Here is a 17,044-nt window from a genome sequence, read left to right as displayed (position 1 = left end):
TCAGTGAAGACGGACGCTCAACACGAAGATCAGAGCTGGAAAGTAGTCGGTTCCCAGAGAAAAGGAAAGAACCTTGCAGCTGATGGTACTGCGGGACATCCGTTGGCGTTTTTATCACCAAATTTACAAGTTGAAGGTATCAGTGCCTTGGGTACCTGTAGAAAGGCCGCTATGTCCAAGGGCAGACTGTGAAAAGCAGATGCTGACAGGAGAGGCCCCTGAAAGAGAGACTTATGAACACTTTCTAAAGCTGTTTCTGGGAGCCAGAGACACTTGGGCCGAACTGGCGAGAAAAATGGACTGGCCGGAGCTGAAGGAGCAGTAGGGGGAGAGCATCGTTTCGGGCACTGAACCAGGAGGCGGCATCAGAGGACCAGGAAAACCAGTGCGAAGGAAAGGGAATAGGGAAGGGACTTTTGTTAATGAAAGGCAGCATTGGCTGACACCCTGGAGTACCATCAGATTGATAAATTTGACTGTGATCCTGTCCCTGATCATTCAGAGGCAGGAGGAAAGCAAGCTGCAAGCACCTTCTAACTTGCAAAGGGCAATCAAGTTCACCTTGGGCAGGGTAAAAACTCTGAGTGAGGTGGAAAAAGGAAGGCTTCCAGTGGCAAAGTGGAAGAAATTCTGGCCATGGATGGCCAACAGCACTCCAGTCATTACATAAAAGTGTTTGATATATAAAGAGGTAACTAGATACAAATAAAAACAGTGTTAAAATTGTAAATATGGAAGGTTATTAAACTTTAGTGATAGATGTATATATGTATTAGGTTTAAGTTAGTAAAGAGACAAAGTGTCTTAGTAAGATAAAAGAGTAAATTCTGTTTGTCATGGCCTTTTGCGTTTGGGTGTAGTTATTCTTAAGTAGAATGATTTTAATAAAAATACAGAAAACCTAAAAAACCCCCCCTAACTCTAACTGTAACATAAACACATCAAGGAGATCTCTGCAGAATGTTGGAGATAATTTAGGAAGTTCGAGTGTAATAGTACCGACTATCTGATTATGCTAAATTGTTTTAAGTTATTTCCGTAGATTTTTTTCTGTAAATTTTTGTCTGTAGAATGTTTTAAAATTTACTATTTTTCCAAAATTCAAATTAATTTTTTAAAATTAAAAAAAATCAACCTAACATTAACCCCAACCCTTACTGTGGCCCCGAAGGTGCATTTAATAGAATCATAGAATCAAAAAATAGTAGAATTGAAAATGGCCAAGGAGGGCATCAGGTCCTACCCCCTGCTATTGCAGGACACCAATTTTCACCATCCAACTCAGCTTTTTTAAAGGTGACCTATTTCCAAATACAGGGAATTGCGTTTTGACTTTGCAGAGCTTGAGCCAGGAAGTCTGTGACCAGATGGGAAAAGTTCTGCCCTTTTAAAAAAATATTTATTTATCAAAATGCTTTTTGAACAACGCTCAAAATATCTAAACATGGGTTCAAAGTTTTATAAATCTAAAACCACTCTCTGATACAGCATTTAGCCCTGAAGTCCAATCTTGCCCGAAAACTAAGCCCAAACCAAATAACCTGAAAAACCGAAACAGCTCGACACCCCACTTGCCCACTCCAACTGGCTTGTGTCCCCTCAGAACCCTTGCTCAGCCTTGGCCTTGTGCCTCGCTGCCCTACGTGCCCCCTCCAGCAGAGCCCCGCGGCTTCCTTTGTGGGCCAAATGCTCCTTGTCCCGTTTGGCTGCAGCCACTGCAATGCTGGGTCTCCTTAGCAGGACACAGCAGGGACTCCTCTGCACCGCAGGCTGAATCTGCTTGCTGACGCATGCCATCTCTGCCAGCACATAAGCGGCGTCCCACCAAGGCACACCGCCTTCCAACAGACAGCTGGCAGAGCGACGTTCTTTTGCTTGTGTGTTTTTGTGCATGCGCCTGCATGAGAGAGAGTTCATGCTCCAAAGAAGGCAGAATTTGGGGTGCCGAGACATGCGATACGCACCGAGTCCATCTGCTGCATACAAGGGCTGAAGTGCTCCCTCATGCCCCTCACACTCCTGCAACAGAACGGCATTGCTGGCTCATACGCTCAGCCCCCGCACAGGTCCTCGTGATGTTCACCGGCGGGAGAGCAGCAGATCTGTGCTTCTCCCTCTGCTGGGGCCAACCCACAGAAGCAGAGTGCCAAGTGGGTAACATCCCTCAGCTGGGGAGTGAACAGCAGAGAAAGGCAGGGCTGGAAAGAGAGCAGCCTATTTCTTCCTGCGACCTGGATCCTGCTGCTAACTTGCCAAGGACTGAACGAGACACCTTGCAGGGGAGGGATTCTTCACAGGAATGGCAAGGGATGGACCGACAGGTTTCCATTTGCTCTCCTTCAGGCGTTCAGTCCATCTGGGTGAAGTCAAAGGGCTCGAAGGCTTGGCGGAAGGCATGGGCTGCTGCAGTTTCCTCCTCTCGCTCAGCTTGGCAGTTTCTCCAGTCGGCTCGGCCAGGCATGCCCAGGATGGCCTCGCTGGCCAGGACCTCCCTGTGGACCAGAAGGGGAACCCTAGCAACATGGTCCCTCCTCCCTCCCTGGCTCAGTCTCCAACACTCCGGCTGGCTATCCATCCAGCTCCCATAGCTACTTCCAATGATTAGGTGGCTGGGAACACCCAGGGTGAGGATGGGCACTGGCACTCCAGGTGGCAGCCAGGAAGGGAGACCACGGCAGGCACCAACTCAGCCAGACCCAGCCATGCTCTCTCTGGCCCCTTTTCAGGCCTTCCATGAGCAAGAGAGGAGGATCTCCAGGATAACTGAAACTTACGAACCTCCCAAACTGCAGGGGAAAATTTTTCCCAACACGATGGAAGAGCTTCTCTCCATTATCCAGCTCCACATAAAAATATGGCGTTCCTGGCTGAACTATCTGAAAGAACACAATTGCAAGATCCATTTCTGCATGGAAGCATTTGACTACACACAAGATAACAGCGGGTGAAAGTTACACAGAACATGCAAATGTTGCCTCTCTCTGCAACCCCAGAATGCTGCAAAGAAGCATTCTGGGCTGCCACGAAACTCTGCTCGTGCTTTCCCACCCCACATCACAGGGGAAAAGAGAAAGGACTTGGTCTATTCATTGCATTTTTATGCTGCCCAATAGCTGAAGTTCTCTTTGTGCACTTCCAAAGGCGTAATGTCACACCAGAGTGCTAGAAGGCAACAAACACACCGCATGCTCAGCACTATGGTCATCACATGGGCTAGACAACCCGCAACATCAGGTGGAGGAGCTACACCCACTCCCCTGAACAACCTGGGCGGGCCTGCTTGCCCCAAAACCTCCTTGACCAATATACTGGCCCTGTCACCTTCCCGGAGCACTGGCGATGGGGTTCCACCCCGCTTCACGTGCTCCTGCTGTGGAAAGGCTATAGGGCAGGTGAAGCTGACCCGGCTGGAATGCGTGTGCAGCGGCTGCTCCCGAGAGCGCCCACTTGCCATCTCTGCTCATGTATCAGAGGAAACAAGGGGATTCCTCTGCAAGCCTTGCGAGCCCTCACTCCAGGGGCATGACTGGCAGAAAGGAACAGGTGGGGATGAAAATGAACCCAAGCCTCTAGGGGTCAGGCGGGTGGCCTCTGCAGGCTGGAAGCTGCCCACCCATGCAGGAAAAGTGATGGAGAATCTGACAGACCAAGGGCCTCCTGCTCCCAGATCAGAGCACAAATCAAGCAGCTCTGGGTGCAAGGACCTGGGAACTGTGCTGCACCTTCCACCCGGCAAGGGGTGTATCAGCTGACTCAGCTTTTCAGGGTGTGGAATTGCAGCAGCTGCAACGAAAGCTTCAAAAAGTACAATCTCCGCAGGTACTTATACTCCTGAAAGTCTGTTCCGAGTATGATCAGTATACTCAACCCAGAAATCTGTCCACACAGTGGCTGGCCCAGCAGCCCTTTACCCGCAAGACAGTGGCCCCAGCCCCCAGGCAGAAGGGACCCAGCCCCAGGAATGGTGGAGGGCTGCAGCTTCGCGGGAAAGAACTCACAGTGCCCCGTCTTCCAAGTGAGACAGCTGGACCAGCCTGCCTCTCCTCAGGCCCTGCCCTGCCCTGCCCTGCCAGGGGATGCTGGCTGCAGTGACTTCCTTGAGAGTACTCTGTGGTCAGCCAAGAGGTCCTCCCCTTGTGCCACCGCATGCCACAGGCATGGATTTGGGCTTTGCCCAAAACAGAGGCATGCCCCTTCTCCGCAGCCTGCCAGCTGCCACAAGGAGAGCCAAGCACAAGGGGCATGGGGGGATCCACTCCTACCCTTTCAGGACCCTTTGACGCAACCCCTGAACACACTGGAATGAAAATAGCTCACAGCCTACTTGCTTGAGAACTGAGTGCTCCGGGATCTCTAGCAGCTCGATACGACGCTCCTCTGCTTGAGTGACAAAGGCCTGCTTGATATCCTCTGTCGTGCCGCAATCGTGGGGAACAGGAACCACCTAGCAGAGTGTCATGTGCATGGAATAAAGGAGTCACCTTAGGACATCCAGGGAGTAAAATTAAGTGCCAGAGGGGACGCCCATCACAGGGGGCCCTGCAGGGCTCCCCTCAGCAAAGCATTTCGTCATGGAGTGGAGCAAATGCCTCTCTCAGACTTAAACTTATGAAACCTTCCTGTGGGAAGTGAGAGACTGAGGACTCTCTTTTCTCCAGGAGTCCTCGGGTCTCTAGTTTCCTTCACACTCTCTGTGGCAGCCAGATGCCGCTCAGACACTTGTCTCTGGTCAGCCAGACAGGAACCGCCACAATTACCCAGAGCATCACCGGAAGCAGAGCCGTGTGGCCTGAAAGCAGGGCAGGCTGCTACTTTTTGTGCCCAGGAGGCTCTGAGGGCTGCCCGAGCCCTTCAAGCCACAGCAGTTCTGTCCAGGGATATCTCGGTCAAGGTGAAGAATGATGTTCCCGGCCTGGCCAGGTGACTGCTGCCTCACCTGAAGCTGAAGATGCTGACTCCTGTAGTTCCGCTCGTAGGCCACACATCTCTTCCCTTTGGTCTTGAAGAACTTCTTCAGAGCTGACTTGTACTGATCGACTTCATCTACTACCTCGGAAGCAAGCTCAACCATTGACTGATAATGGCCAATCGGCAAAATCAGGACATGATCAGGGGATAACCCCCCCTTAGCCAGAGCAAGGTAGCACTACAACAAAGACACAGGCAAACGGTAATAAGGCTCGGCACACAGCCCCCACCCTCAACAGTCCCACCTCCAACAGCAACTGAAAGTAGCCACACTCCCACAACAACAATGCTGAAGCCAAAACCAGGTCTGGATGCTGTCACATCTCAACCTGGACAGCCACCAAATGCTACGAAGCAGCTGACCAGGAGAGGGAGAACTGTGGTAGGTGACCCTTGTTATTAAACCAGGAGGCGTGCCAGAGAACAGGCACAGCTCTCCCCTCCCTGGTTCCAGCGAGGAGAGGCCAGGCTGTGACCCAAGACAACCAAGGAATGCCAAGAAAGAGCAGATGGGGCCTGCGTCTAACCACCAAAATCACTATATACAGAAAGAGGGTGCAGTGCCACCTCCGGAGTGCCCCATGGTTCCCTTTCCAGCCTACCAACCAAGGCCATGCCATCTTAGATTCAGCAATCTTTCAACGGGGCAGGCAATTTGGTGCCCTCCAGATGTATTGGGACTATAATTCCCATTGGCCCCATTCAGCAAGGCCAGTGGATCAGGGTTTGCAGAAGTCACAGTCCCAAACGGCTGGAAGGCACCAGGCTGCTCTCCACAGTGCTACAATATCCTGTGTTCCTCGCTCTCCCCAGGGCACAGACCCCAACCCTGAAAGCCGAAAGGGACAGCCAGCAAGCCTCAGAAAGAGCCACTGTGAAAGCGCTTTCTGGATCACCAGGCCCCCACCTGCTCCTCTTCAGGCCGTGGGCGGAAAGAGAGACTCACGTGTGTGCCGATGCTCACCACCAGATGCTTCTCGACCTCCGGGCTAGCCAGGCAAAACCAGCATGCAGCTGTTGGCAGGGCTTGGCGATTGGAAGGGATACAAACACACATCATGGATAGAGCAGTGACATCACCAGAGCTCTACGGGGCCTCTGTCCACAGGAGGGGAGGTTGGGGGTCCTGGTGGTCTCAGAGAGACCGGCTCTCCAGCCTCCTCCCCGCCCTTACCCCGCCTGCCACAGCTGCCCGTGAGTGCTGACCTGCATATTCAGCGGTCTTAATCTGGGGCTGCACAGAACCATCAAGGAAGGTGAAGCCCCCCGTTAAGACACAAGGGAGGGGAGAAGGAGCTCCTCCTACACTCTCTGTAAGTTGCTCGACTCTGCCTGGACCCCAGCAAGGCCACTTGTCCCCCGAAATGTTTGTGGAAATGGGCCCACTCCCTAACTCAAATGTGAACAGCACGCACTCCCCCCCCCACGTGGTTCAGGCGCTGTGCCTCTGCGGCCAGCCAGCTTGCTTGGCACTTAAGAGGGGAATGTGGTACTCACGGGCCTTCCCAGGTGGCCGCTTTGACTGCTGCCCCTCACGCCCCCCTTCAACAGGCCGCTTCCGCCCCGTTGGCCTGCTGCTCAGGTCAAAGAAAAACTGGCAAGGAGAATCCTTCTGAGGAAACAAAATCGAACAGCAAAGCAGGGCTGCTTTAAGGCCCATCTCCTGAATTCAAGGACAAAGCATTTCCCTTGGAGATACTAAGCAGCATCTTCCCAACACTGCGTGTGGCTCCTTTTCCAAAGCGGCTGGAAGGTGCCACTGAGGTGAGCAGCGGGTGGGGAGCACACACGTCAGGCCAAGGCAGCAAGGACTCGCGCAGCAGCATTCTGGGCTGGTTGGCGGAAGAAGCACGAGTTCTGGGGTGAGTGTTCTGCTGCCTCCCCGTTCGCCCACCTGTCCCATTTTCCTTTGCTTTGATAAAGGAAAAATGAGGGGCCGTATTTTTAGGTAATCCATTCCAAATTGCTGCCCAACTGTCTTGATTCCAAGGCGCCTGACCATGCAGTGTCCCATCGCCGCCTTGGGAGTATTTGCCCAGCTGGGGAGACCCATGGCACACCATGATCTTGTGCTTCCCTGGCTCTGAACTTGCAGCTGGAAGCTGGGACACCACAGAGGAGCACGTGGCCACCCGTGGGCTGTGGGAAGGGCTGCAACGCATCCGTGGCCTAGCAATGCCCGCTTGCTCTGTGACAAGATGGAGGTGGAAACGGGGAGCATGACGATCCTTTTTTTCATTTCTACTTCTATACCACCCAATAGCCAAGTCTTCCTGAGCCATTTACAACGGTTCATAAAAACACCATGAAAAGATATAATAAAATGCCATAAAACTATTAAAATACAAGCATTTTAAACAAAAAATTAAATAAGCTAAAAAAGAAATGAGGAGTCTCCTCGAGCCCTTGGATAGCCAAGTACAGCGGCACTTCAGCTCACAAACGCCTCAGCTCACAACCAAATCGGGCCGTGAACAGACATTTCAGAAAAATTTTGCCACAGGTTGCAAACTCTGCACTGGGTGACAATCACGATTGTGCCCGTCTTCCCCGCACGAGCGCGACTGTGATCGTGTCAGTCTCTCACCCAACACGCCTGCGATCGCACCCGTCTCCCCCGAGTGTGCCCGCAATCACGCCAGTCTCCCCCACAGCACGCCCGCAATTTTGCCCGTCTCCCCCTACCCCTGAGCATGATTGTGGCCATCTGCCCCCCAGCGATCATCTGCATGATCGCTGGGGGGGGGGCATGATCTTTGCTTCAAATTTTTGTGAGTAAAAAAAAAAAAGTTATAGAACAGATTAACCTTATTTACATTGAACCTTATGGGGAAATTTGACTTGGTTCACGACCAATTTGGGGCATGACCAGAGTCGTGGAAATGATCTAAGTTCGTGAGCCGAGGTACCACTGTATATCCTTCAAAGCCTTGGCATAAAGGGCTGTGCTAGCACGATTCTGAACAATCAAACTGGTGCCCTGCAGGCCTTCACGTGAGGGTCTTTCCATAGCTGGGCAGCCACCAAGGCGAGTGCCCCAAACTTCCCTTGGAATTGGCCCCAAGAAGGCGGCTCCCATGTTGACGATAACATCTGGGTGGACTCCAGCTGGGAGAGCCACTCCATCGGGTATTGCGTCCTACGCCACATAAAGCTCACAGACTGAAACCAGCACCTTGAATTGGGCTCAGAAGCAGACAGGCAGGCGAAGCAAGTGGGCCAGAAAAGGTCTCATGTGTTCAGACCTGTGGGTCCAAGCTATTATTTTCTCAAGAGCTACAGCTTCTGAACAGTCTTCAAGGGCAGTCCTACATACAGTGCACTGCAATAATCCAATCAGAAATTACCAAAGCATAGATCACAAAATCCAGACATCCCCATCCAGACAGGGGCATAGCTAGACCACGAGCTGAAGACGGTAGAAGGTACTCTGGCACTGAGGTCAGCTGAGCCTTGAGTGACACAGATGGACCAGGGAGAATTCTCATGCTGCTAACCTGCTCCTTCAGGATGAATGTAATCCCATCCAAAGCAGGGCGAACACCCTCCAACCACGTACTGGAACCACCCACTAACAGGGTCTCCGCCTTGTGTGAACTGAACTCCACCTTGCTAGTCCTCACCCATTTTGTCATTTCGGCTTCTAGGGAAAGCTGTGGTTTGACCTGATCCAGAATCAACATATTTGTCTTTCTGTTGCTCTGAGGTATTCACAAGTTCTTCTCCAGCACCATGTTTCGAATACCTCAATTTTCTTCCTATCAGCTTTCTTCACTGTCCAGCTTTCACACCAATACGGAGTGACCTGGAGTACAGTGGTGTGAATGCTTTTCCCCTTGTTCTCCAGTGAAACATCCTTACATTTGATGATCTTTTCTAATTCCTTTATTGCTGCCCTTCTAAGTCTCTGCTTTTTTAAATTTCTTGGCCACAGTCTCTATCTGAAATGATGACTGAGCCAACGGCTGCAGAGTCTTTCACAATTTCAATTTCTTTATTGTTTACAGTAAAGTCCTGTAATTCTTCCATAGTCATGCCTTTTGTTTTCTTAACATTCAGCTTCAATCCTGCTTTTGCACTTTCTTCTTGGATGTCAAAAGGGCAAATGCAGTTCAATGCAGGCACGTGCAGAACAATGTATGCTGAGGCTAAGATTTCCAACATCAAGTAGAGGCTGATGGGATCTGAAAGCAAAGACCTCCTCAGCCCAGCATCCGGCTCCCTTCAGTGACCAGCCTGAGGCCCCCAGCAGCACCAAGAGCAGAAATTCCACAGCCCGAGTGCCTCCAATTCCACAGTGGCCGTCACGGCAGGCAGCCAGAACCCTCTTTTAAAGCCATCCAAGTTGACGGCCAGCCCTTTATCGTGTGGCTTCAAACTTCATACATTATAACCTTGTGCTGTGTGACGATGTCCTTTTTCAAATTTCTGAGCCTTTTCACTGCTGATGAGGGACTGGCGGGGGGGGGGCTGGCTCCGTGGGAGAGCCCCCACTTCGCATGCCAGGGGTCTCTGTTTCACTTCCAGGTGGAATCTCCAGGTAGGGCTAGGAAATCACCCTGCCTAAAGCCCTGGAGAGCCACAGCTCCCCGTCAGTGACCACAACACTGGGCGAGTTCCTGGGAGCTGCCTGGAGAGCTTCAGCTACCGGGCAGTATAAAAATCAGCACCAGAGATGATGACCATCAGGACGCATAGAAAGACTCCGTTCTGATGCAGCTCTATGGGTCACTCCAGAGCAGCCACGAAACCACCTCATGAGCAATTCAGTCCATCATGAGAGTCCAGAAATGCACAGATTACCCAAACAGAGCATGCTCAGTACCTTTGTGTCTGGCAGCAGGTGAGCGTAGCTCTCGCCACCCCCAGGCCTGCGGTAGGGGTTCTCAGTGACATCCTGTGGTTGTTTGACCAGTTCTGCAGCAGCCATGGAACTCATTGGAACGATGCTGAATGCATAGAGGTACTGAAGGAGACAGACCACAACAGAAAGGAAGCGTTTCAGTCCTCCTGGGAGCTGCTGCCTGGGTGTGAGAATACCCGCACTGGGTGTTCCTCGCAAGCCACCCTCAACACCCCGGCAGACATATTACTACAGGTGTCAAGCAAGCACCACCACAGGGGTGGAGCTGGGGAGAAGCATCTCACAGAGAAAGTGCCAGCAGGAGCAGCTGGGACTTATTGGCAAAAGGAGATGGTGGCACATGAGACTAAGGAGAGATGGGTAGAACACCACCTGGGGTAGAGGCTAGGGGCAGGACAGAACGTCAAAATACTAAATCTGGCCTTAGCAAAGCAGAAACACCATTACACCAGAAGGCATTGCAAAAGGTGAGAACGAGAGCCAGTGGCAGAGGAATGGAAGGGGCTCGGCTTCCTCCAGTACAAAACAGTGTGTGAAGCAAACAAAGGACATGCTTTAAAGCGGCAACACAGCCATTATTTCCCAATTTCCATCAGCTGCTCAGCCTCTGATCAGCTAAAGATGCTACAGGGAGCTTGCGGTCAGTGCCCTCCATTGCCTTCAGAAGCCAAGGTTGCTTCTCACCTTCCTCTTCTCTGCATTGCCCACATTGGCCAGGGCAATGAATCTGCTGACATGCTGTGCAGGTTCCTGGAGAACAGTGTGGTTTCTGCAGGAGAGAATGGAAAAAGGCATTTTGTATGGGTGCAGAACGTCCTTTTGTGCCACACACGATCCAGTGCAAAATCTGGCCCAAGAGCGGCTTCTTCAAGCTAGTCACATCTTTAAATCCTTCCAGCAGGGGAATTCAGTAACCTGCTGTTTCTCAGAAGAAAACGTGATGGGATGCAGCTGGAACACTCAACCGGTGACTCACAAAGGAGGCATTCCTGCCCATGGTCAATGCTGTCTCAAAGTATCGCGACTCCAGTCCTATCTTTGTCACTCCTGGGAAATGACTCCTGCACTGAGCAGGGGGTTGGAGCCGACAGCCCGCCGGCCCCTTCCAATGCAACTGTGGAGCCGGTCTTACCAAACATGCCGCCACCTTGACTGAGGTTTTCAGAGCAGCAGCAAATGTCTCATCTTTGATAGGCATTCAGGTATCATGCTTTCTCAGGGTTCCTGCCCACCTCACTTCCGCTACAGCATGTTACTGAACACTGTCCTCTTAGGCCCTTCCCCCCTACCAGCTCACACAGGCTCTGTTCCCGGCCTCCTGGCAGGCCTACTGCTGAACTTCAGCTGAACTCGACAAACATTCCAGAAACGAGGTTTCACCTTTGCATGGCTGTTTCACAAGTACTTGTTTGGGTGGCCCTTCTGAGGGTCCGAACAGAAACGTGATGCGGCAGCCAAAGGCGTTCTGGCACAGGCACCCAGTTCCAGCGGAACTGTGCAGGGCCAAGGCTACCCAAGCCCACTGCCATGCCCAAAGAATCCCCCTCCAGCCATAGAAAGGTGTTGCACGGCAACAAAAATGGTCACACACAGTCTACAAACCTGTAAGGAAGTCTTTCATAATAGACCTTCTGCAGGGCCGCAAAATGGTATCTGGGCTTTAGACATGCAGCCAGTAGAGACACGAGGCCTGAACCGCACTGCAGCGTGTCCACGTCCCCCTGTTGAAAACAGACACGTGCACTTTGTCCATCTCCTCAGGATTTACGAACAGGACAGGGACTGAGCGCCAGTGCACGACGTGCGCCAGTCCCACGTGCTCTGTGAAATCCCTCACTCAGGACAGCATCACCAGCTGCTGCCGTCTCCACCGCCCATGAGGCAATTGCCTGGCTTCCCAGCCTGACCAATGGACTCTGCCACCGTTCTGCATTACGCCACAGTAAGCGGTGCGAGTGGCTGTCATTTCTACACCAGTTTGCTTTAAACCTCCCCCTCCCCATTGCTTGCATTAAACTGCTTCCGCTTTTTTGATGCTCATTTTCTCAGTTAGCAGCGTTCAGTTTAGAGCGCCTCACATTACTTCTTGGCATTAACCGCACTGAATCACTCGGCATCATCAGCAGGCGTGGCCACTTCACTGCTCACTCCACAAAGTGACCCTTATTTGCACCTACTACACACAGGCAGCCCCTGGGTTAGGAATGAGCTCTGCTCCTGAGAAAACGGAAAGTTGTCTTTAAGCCGAAGGTGCATGTAGGTCGGATCACGTATAGTTGGCCCTCCACATTCACAGGCCTTAGTTGTGCAGGACCCCCATGAAGTGGAGACAACAGGAACCTCTCTAACACAAACTCACCCGTGCCACCTCTCTGCAGCAAGGAAGAGCCAGAGAGATTTCCCTCTCCAGATGGGGGGGCAGGAAGACACACTTCGGAGTCCTCCCTCCCTCCCCCTTCACTTCCTCTCTGCGATGAATTTCTGCAATAATTTTTTTAAATGAATAGGCTTTATGGCAGTTTGTTTCTAATTATGGGTTGTCCGTAACACAGACATCCATAACCTGGGGACTGCCTGTACCCGTTTCGTTAGAATTTCTCTACCTGTTCCTGATTTTCACTCCCAAGGCTGAATCTGTGTCTGCCCATCCTGGTTCAGCTTTATCAACTGGGGTGCAATTCTGAGCCCAGATTTGCATCCAGCCCCACCGCTGCAGGTCCACTGGCAGAGTGCAGTGTGGAGTGCACAGTCCCTTTCCATGCTGCAGGGAATACTTACGGGACTGTTCCCAAAGGTGTCCACAGCCTTGGGCCAGGAAGAAGTCAGCAAGATATCCACACCTTTGAAGCCCGAAGTGGACAGCAAGGAGGCCCTGAGATCAGCCACATCGTTCGCACTGAAGCAGTGTGCTGGGGCTGGCTCCTCTGCAGACTCTGTCCCGCTGAGGTAGGCAATCTGCAGCCCAGAGGCTCCACTGAACACACCTTTGCGTCCTGCACAGGTAGAACAGAATTGGATGATCAGGAGGAAACCCTTCTGAGACCACATGCCTATGACCACCACAAGGTTCCCTATGCCAACAAGGCTCACTTTAGATAGCATGTTCACTACCTCAAAAGCAGAGCTAGAAGGATCCACATGGGTGTGCCAATCTATTAGACTTCTGGTTTACTGAGTCTTTTCTTGTTTACACAAGAGTTCCTGTGCCTTGTGTTCAGAGAAGATGAACCCGGGTGAATACAGCACATGCTGGTACAGGAGGGTGGGGGCTGGGTGATGTCACCTGATGTTCACCTGAAAGAACATGTCAGGTGAAGCACTCATCATGCCTTTCTCAGGACAAATCTGGAATGCACAATGTGGATTGCGCAGGACACTGCTCCAACCCCCTTTCCCTTACCCCTACAATTTCTTTTTGTAGGTTGGTAAACAGCACGGGTCTTTGTTCTACTCTGTCCTACCTCTAAGGAATCAGTATGTGGCAGCTCTCCTCCCAGCCCCAGGCACAAGCCAGGGAGGACTGAAGAGAATAGATCTCTGGCCACTTCACATCTCTGGTATTTCACATTTGGAACAGTTGAAGACGAAGCTGTTGCTTGTGCATGTCAGACAAAATTAAGCCCTTGCTGGTTCAGACACAGGTTACTCTCGCTGAGCACAAGGAGCCAAGCAGCAGCCCCAACCCCACACAGCAGCCATCAACTCTGGTGTGGGGATCCTGGGAACCTGGGAAGTCCTTAGAGAGCTTGGGGAAACATGTGAGATGGCAGACCCAGCCATACCACACTGCAAGGCTCATAGTATCGTTCTGGAGAAGAACACAGAAAAATTGCAATTTTGCTTTGTGTTTGCATCATCAAGGCACACCCACCAAAGTACCACTTCCAGCTTACCCAGATAAATGATATTCTCAGCTAGTTCGCATCCACTGACGTCTGGAAAATGGCGCACTGTTTCACTGCTGTTGGCACCCAACACATAGGTCTGTATGGGAGCTGAGGGAGACAAGGCCACCAGCCATGTGAGGTCAATGCTGCACTGACAAATAGAAGCATGAAACCCCGGAGGAGAAGGGAGAACACACCCTCTCTCTCTCGTTTTTTCCTCCAAGTTGGACATTTGGAGGTATGCTGAAAAAATATCTCTGGGATACTCTTTATTTGGAAAAAAAATAAAACACTTCTCAAGACAAGCGGATAACTTATCAAAGTATGCAAAATAAAGATTCCTATGTAGGATCATTTACAGCACTTGAGAATAATCCCACTGCATGCTGCAAACATTTTGCAAAAACACTCAAGTGTTTCTGATGTTAGCATAAAAGGTTTAACTCAACAACCAACCATACTGCTAGTCCTCAGCAGCACAGCTGAGTGGGGCTGTCACAGACAACACTTTTTTCCTTGCAAAATTGGCTGCTTCTGTTTTTAGCAGCTATCTTCCCTTGCTCCCAGACAACAAAACCTGAAATACTCAGGTGGTCCATGCTACAGTGGCTTACAACTCAATCTAATGCTGGGTATAGTCATGATTTTGCTTATGTGACAGCAAGCATTTGTACTTATATGCTTACCTAGGAATAAGCTCCAGTAAACAGACTGGGCCTTACTTCTGAGTAAGCACACAAAGAATTCTTGTTTATAGCTTATTAAAATGTCTGTATTGCCAAAAGGTGACAAATGATGCCTTTTATGCTGCTAAAGCACTGAAATAAATGCAGATTTGATAGAAAAGGGAAACATTCATTTCAACTTTTATCACAAACTGTTCCCCATCCTCAAATTGTCCCCAAGGAAAAAGACACTCCCTCACTCCATATATTCAACAATTTCAGAAATGTCTCCTCTCTGCTGACAAATGTCCCGGCAGCAGCAGCAGGAAAGGGAGGAAGCAAGCCCAACAGAGGAGAGTCACAGGCTGCTTTTTCAGAGCAAACAGCGGCTTGTGCAAACTAGGACCGATGATCAAGGATAAAAGACTAAACTAGAGCCCTTCCCTCAGTGAGTTTTCAACAAGGAATTGAGTTTTCAGTGTGAAAAACATGCAGCTGCGCAAGCCTCAGCTCAATGGTATAAAGCCCAGGCACAGGATTGTCTGAAAAAGACACGAGGCTGCAGAAATGGGACTGTACCAGCAAGACTCTAAGCCACCAGGATGGACAGATGGATTCTGCGGCATAGTTATTTAAAACAGTTCTATCCTGTCTTTATCTGAAATAGATCTCAAGACAGCTTATAAACCAGAAACGTAACAGCACAGTAGTCCTTGTTGTCGGGTGATTTTCCATACCTTTCTTGGCACCTGTTTGGTAATCCTCCCACTCTGAATCTTGAGCAGGGCCAAAGAAGTCCCCCACACACAAGAGAAGCTGGGGAGGAAACCAAGGAGAAATGTGTGATTTAGGCGTTAAAACAGCTGTTTAGCTTGTAAGAACACAGGAAAGCACTGGCCATTTAAACATTCAGGTTTAAACTGTCTCAACAAGTAAACATGGAGTTCTAGTACCTGCTTAAACCAATTTAGTATGTAGGTAATTACGCTGAATGGCAGCATTTGCCCATCCCTGCATGCTTGCAAAGAAAAGAAAAAATGCAGAATGTAGCTATTCTGAGCACCTCAGTCTCCAGCCAGTCATTTCATACAGAACATTATGCATAACATACATTTCTATGCATTCCAGGTTATCTGTATCCTAGACTTCTAGAAAAATAGACACGGTATCATATACAGGAAAATGGAAAAATCATTGCTATGTTTGCATATTTTGTTTATATCGCAAAATGCATTCTTACCCGTATTATACAAGTGCAAGCAACAATGTTCTTATGATATGAGGTACAAAGATTATTGACATACTGAATAAATTTGTAGACTTACTGTTGTTACAAACTATAGCTAAACATTTTTCAAAAAACTAAAAAGCATGAAAAAGCAGTACAACACATGCAAAAATATTTATGCAAAACCAGCCTTTACAGCAACATGTGCCTCTACAGCACATGCACAGAAAACACCTGGATGACGCAAGAGCCACTCACTGGCACCTGACACACTCGGCCGCCCGTGCCTCCTGAACAGCAGAGGAGCAGCAACCTCACAAGGTGGGGGCAAGGACAGAGCGGGCGCTCGTCTTCCTAACAGTCAGTCAGTGCGGTTGCTTGAACTGCAGCATAACGCACACGTGCCTCCCCTCTGCCTGCCGTATCCTGCATCTGCTGCAGCTTTCAAACTGAACTCGAGAGAGTCACGCATAAAGGACTGTGCAGGAACCTAGTTGTGAGGTTGCCAATGCATGGCCTACACTACAGTGTGTGCAACTATTCCTGTGCAAGATGGGCACAGCTGACACACCAACCAGGACTGATAGGCTCTCCTTGCTTCTCCTGCTAAGAATCAAGAACTCCCACCCACAGACTATGAACATGCTTTGTTCCAAAAGAGTGCAACCTCGTCGGGAACAGGTAAACTCTCCAACTTCTAAACTCAGAATCCAGCCAGCGTCTGTTTTGTCAGGATCCACGCTCCCTTCGCTGGCCCTCATCCAGCTCAGGCACTGCTTCTCAACATGCGCCGCATCTGCGGAGCTGAGAAAAGTCCGTCCTCGGTGTCCTCATGGCCGAGGAGAGGAAGCCGCTGGCAGGGGAGAGCCAGCCGTACGGGAGCCTCTCGCGCCCACGACGGCCCCGCACGAGCCCCTCCCGCGCAGGCCACCGGGCGCCCCGAGGCAGGCCCCTTCCCGGGCTCCGTGCGGCTCTTCCAGCGGCGCGGGGCAGCCCCCCCCCCGCAGCCGCAGGGGACCTCTGGCGCGGGCGCCTCCTCCGCGGGCAGGCACGCCGGGCGGCGAGGCGTCGCGGGCACGGGGCGAGGCCGCGGCCCGCAGCTCGGTCGCCGCGCGGCGCGGGCGGAGGCGCACTTACGTCGAACGCGCCGCTCTTCCTCTGCGCCGCCTGGACGCGCGCGAACAGGGCGGCCACCTTCCCCTGCACGTCCCCGCAGGCCAGCCTGGGAAAGCAAGCAAGGGCAGCGCGTCAGCGCCGCGCCCCGCGGAGGGCCCTCGGGCGGCCTCCGCCCGGGGCCCCGAGGGGAGAAGCCCGCCCCGCCGCGCCGCGCGTGGCCCCGTCCTGCCGCCGCGAGCGCCCCTTCCTTACACGCGCAGCGGCCTCCCGGGCGCCATCTTGCTGGGCGCCGCAGCACTTCCGCCGCCCCGCCGGA

At 51.5% G+C, this 17,044-nt stretch overlaps 1 protein-coding gene across 3 annotated transcripts; it reads right to left on the bottom strand.

Moving 5' to 3' along the window:
* Nucleotides 1–1,380: 1,380 nt before the first annotated feature.
* On the bottom strand, nucleotides 1,381–17,023 carry CWF19L1 (CWF19 like cell cycle control factor 1). 3 transcript variants are annotated; one of them, XM_044436612.1, is made up of 15 exons: nucleotides 16,981–17,023; nucleotides 16,750–16,834; nucleotides 15,122–15,200; nucleotides 13,726–13,827; nucleotides 12,817–12,825; nucleotides 12,611–12,681; nucleotides 11,435–11,553; nucleotides 10,517–10,601; nucleotides 9,794–9,934; nucleotides 6,466–6,580; nucleotides 5,915–5,994; nucleotides 4,937–5,146; nucleotides 4,325–4,444; nucleotides 2,779–2,876; nucleotides 1,381–2,492 (listed from the first exon to the last, which is right to left on the bottom strand). In XM_044436612.1, the coding sequence occupies exons 1-15, from the start codon at nucleotides 17,004–17,006 to the stop codon at nucleotides 2,348–2,350; spliced, it is 1,485 nt and encodes a 494-aa protein (XP_044292547.1). In that variant the 5' UTR covers nucleotides 17,007–17,023; the 3' UTR covers nucleotides 1,381–2,347. The 3 variants fall into 3 exon arrangements, 2 of the variants coding, with proteins under 2 accessions (XP_044292547.1, XP_044292546.1); XM_044436611.1 differs by having other exon boundaries at nucleotides 12,611–12,825; XR_006415360.1 differs by having other exon boundaries at nucleotides 2,378–2,492; nucleotides 4,318–4,444; nucleotides 12,611–12,825.
* Between the last annotated feature and the right edge of the window lie 21 nt (nucleotides 17,024–17,044).

The sequence above is a fragment of the Varanus komodoensis genome, unplaced genomic scaffold, assembly GCF_004798865.1.
Source record: "Varanus komodoensis strain SLA01 unplaced genomic scaffold, ASM479886v1 scaffold3, whole genome shotgun sequence".
Lineage (NCBI taxonomy): Eukaryota > Metazoa > Chordata > Lepidosauria > Squamata > Varanidae > Varanus > Varanus komodoensis.
This window is presented reverse-complemented; position numbering and strand designations above follow the sequence as displayed.

Bases quoted from the DNA above. Each gene is read 5' to 3' on its own strand.
- CWF19L1 (XM_044436611.1), bottom strand. From the start codon at position 17,006: ATGGCGCCCGGGAGGCCGCTGCGCGT. The intron at 10,602-11,434 runs GTTTGTAGACTG...TCTCTCCTGCAG, and splicing joins TATGAAAGACTTCCTTACAG to AAACCACACTGTTCTCCAGG. The intron at 5,995-6,465 runs GTGAGTACCACA...CCAATCGCCAAG, and splicing joins GCGGCCACCTGGGAAGGCCC to CCCTGCCAACAGCTGCATGC.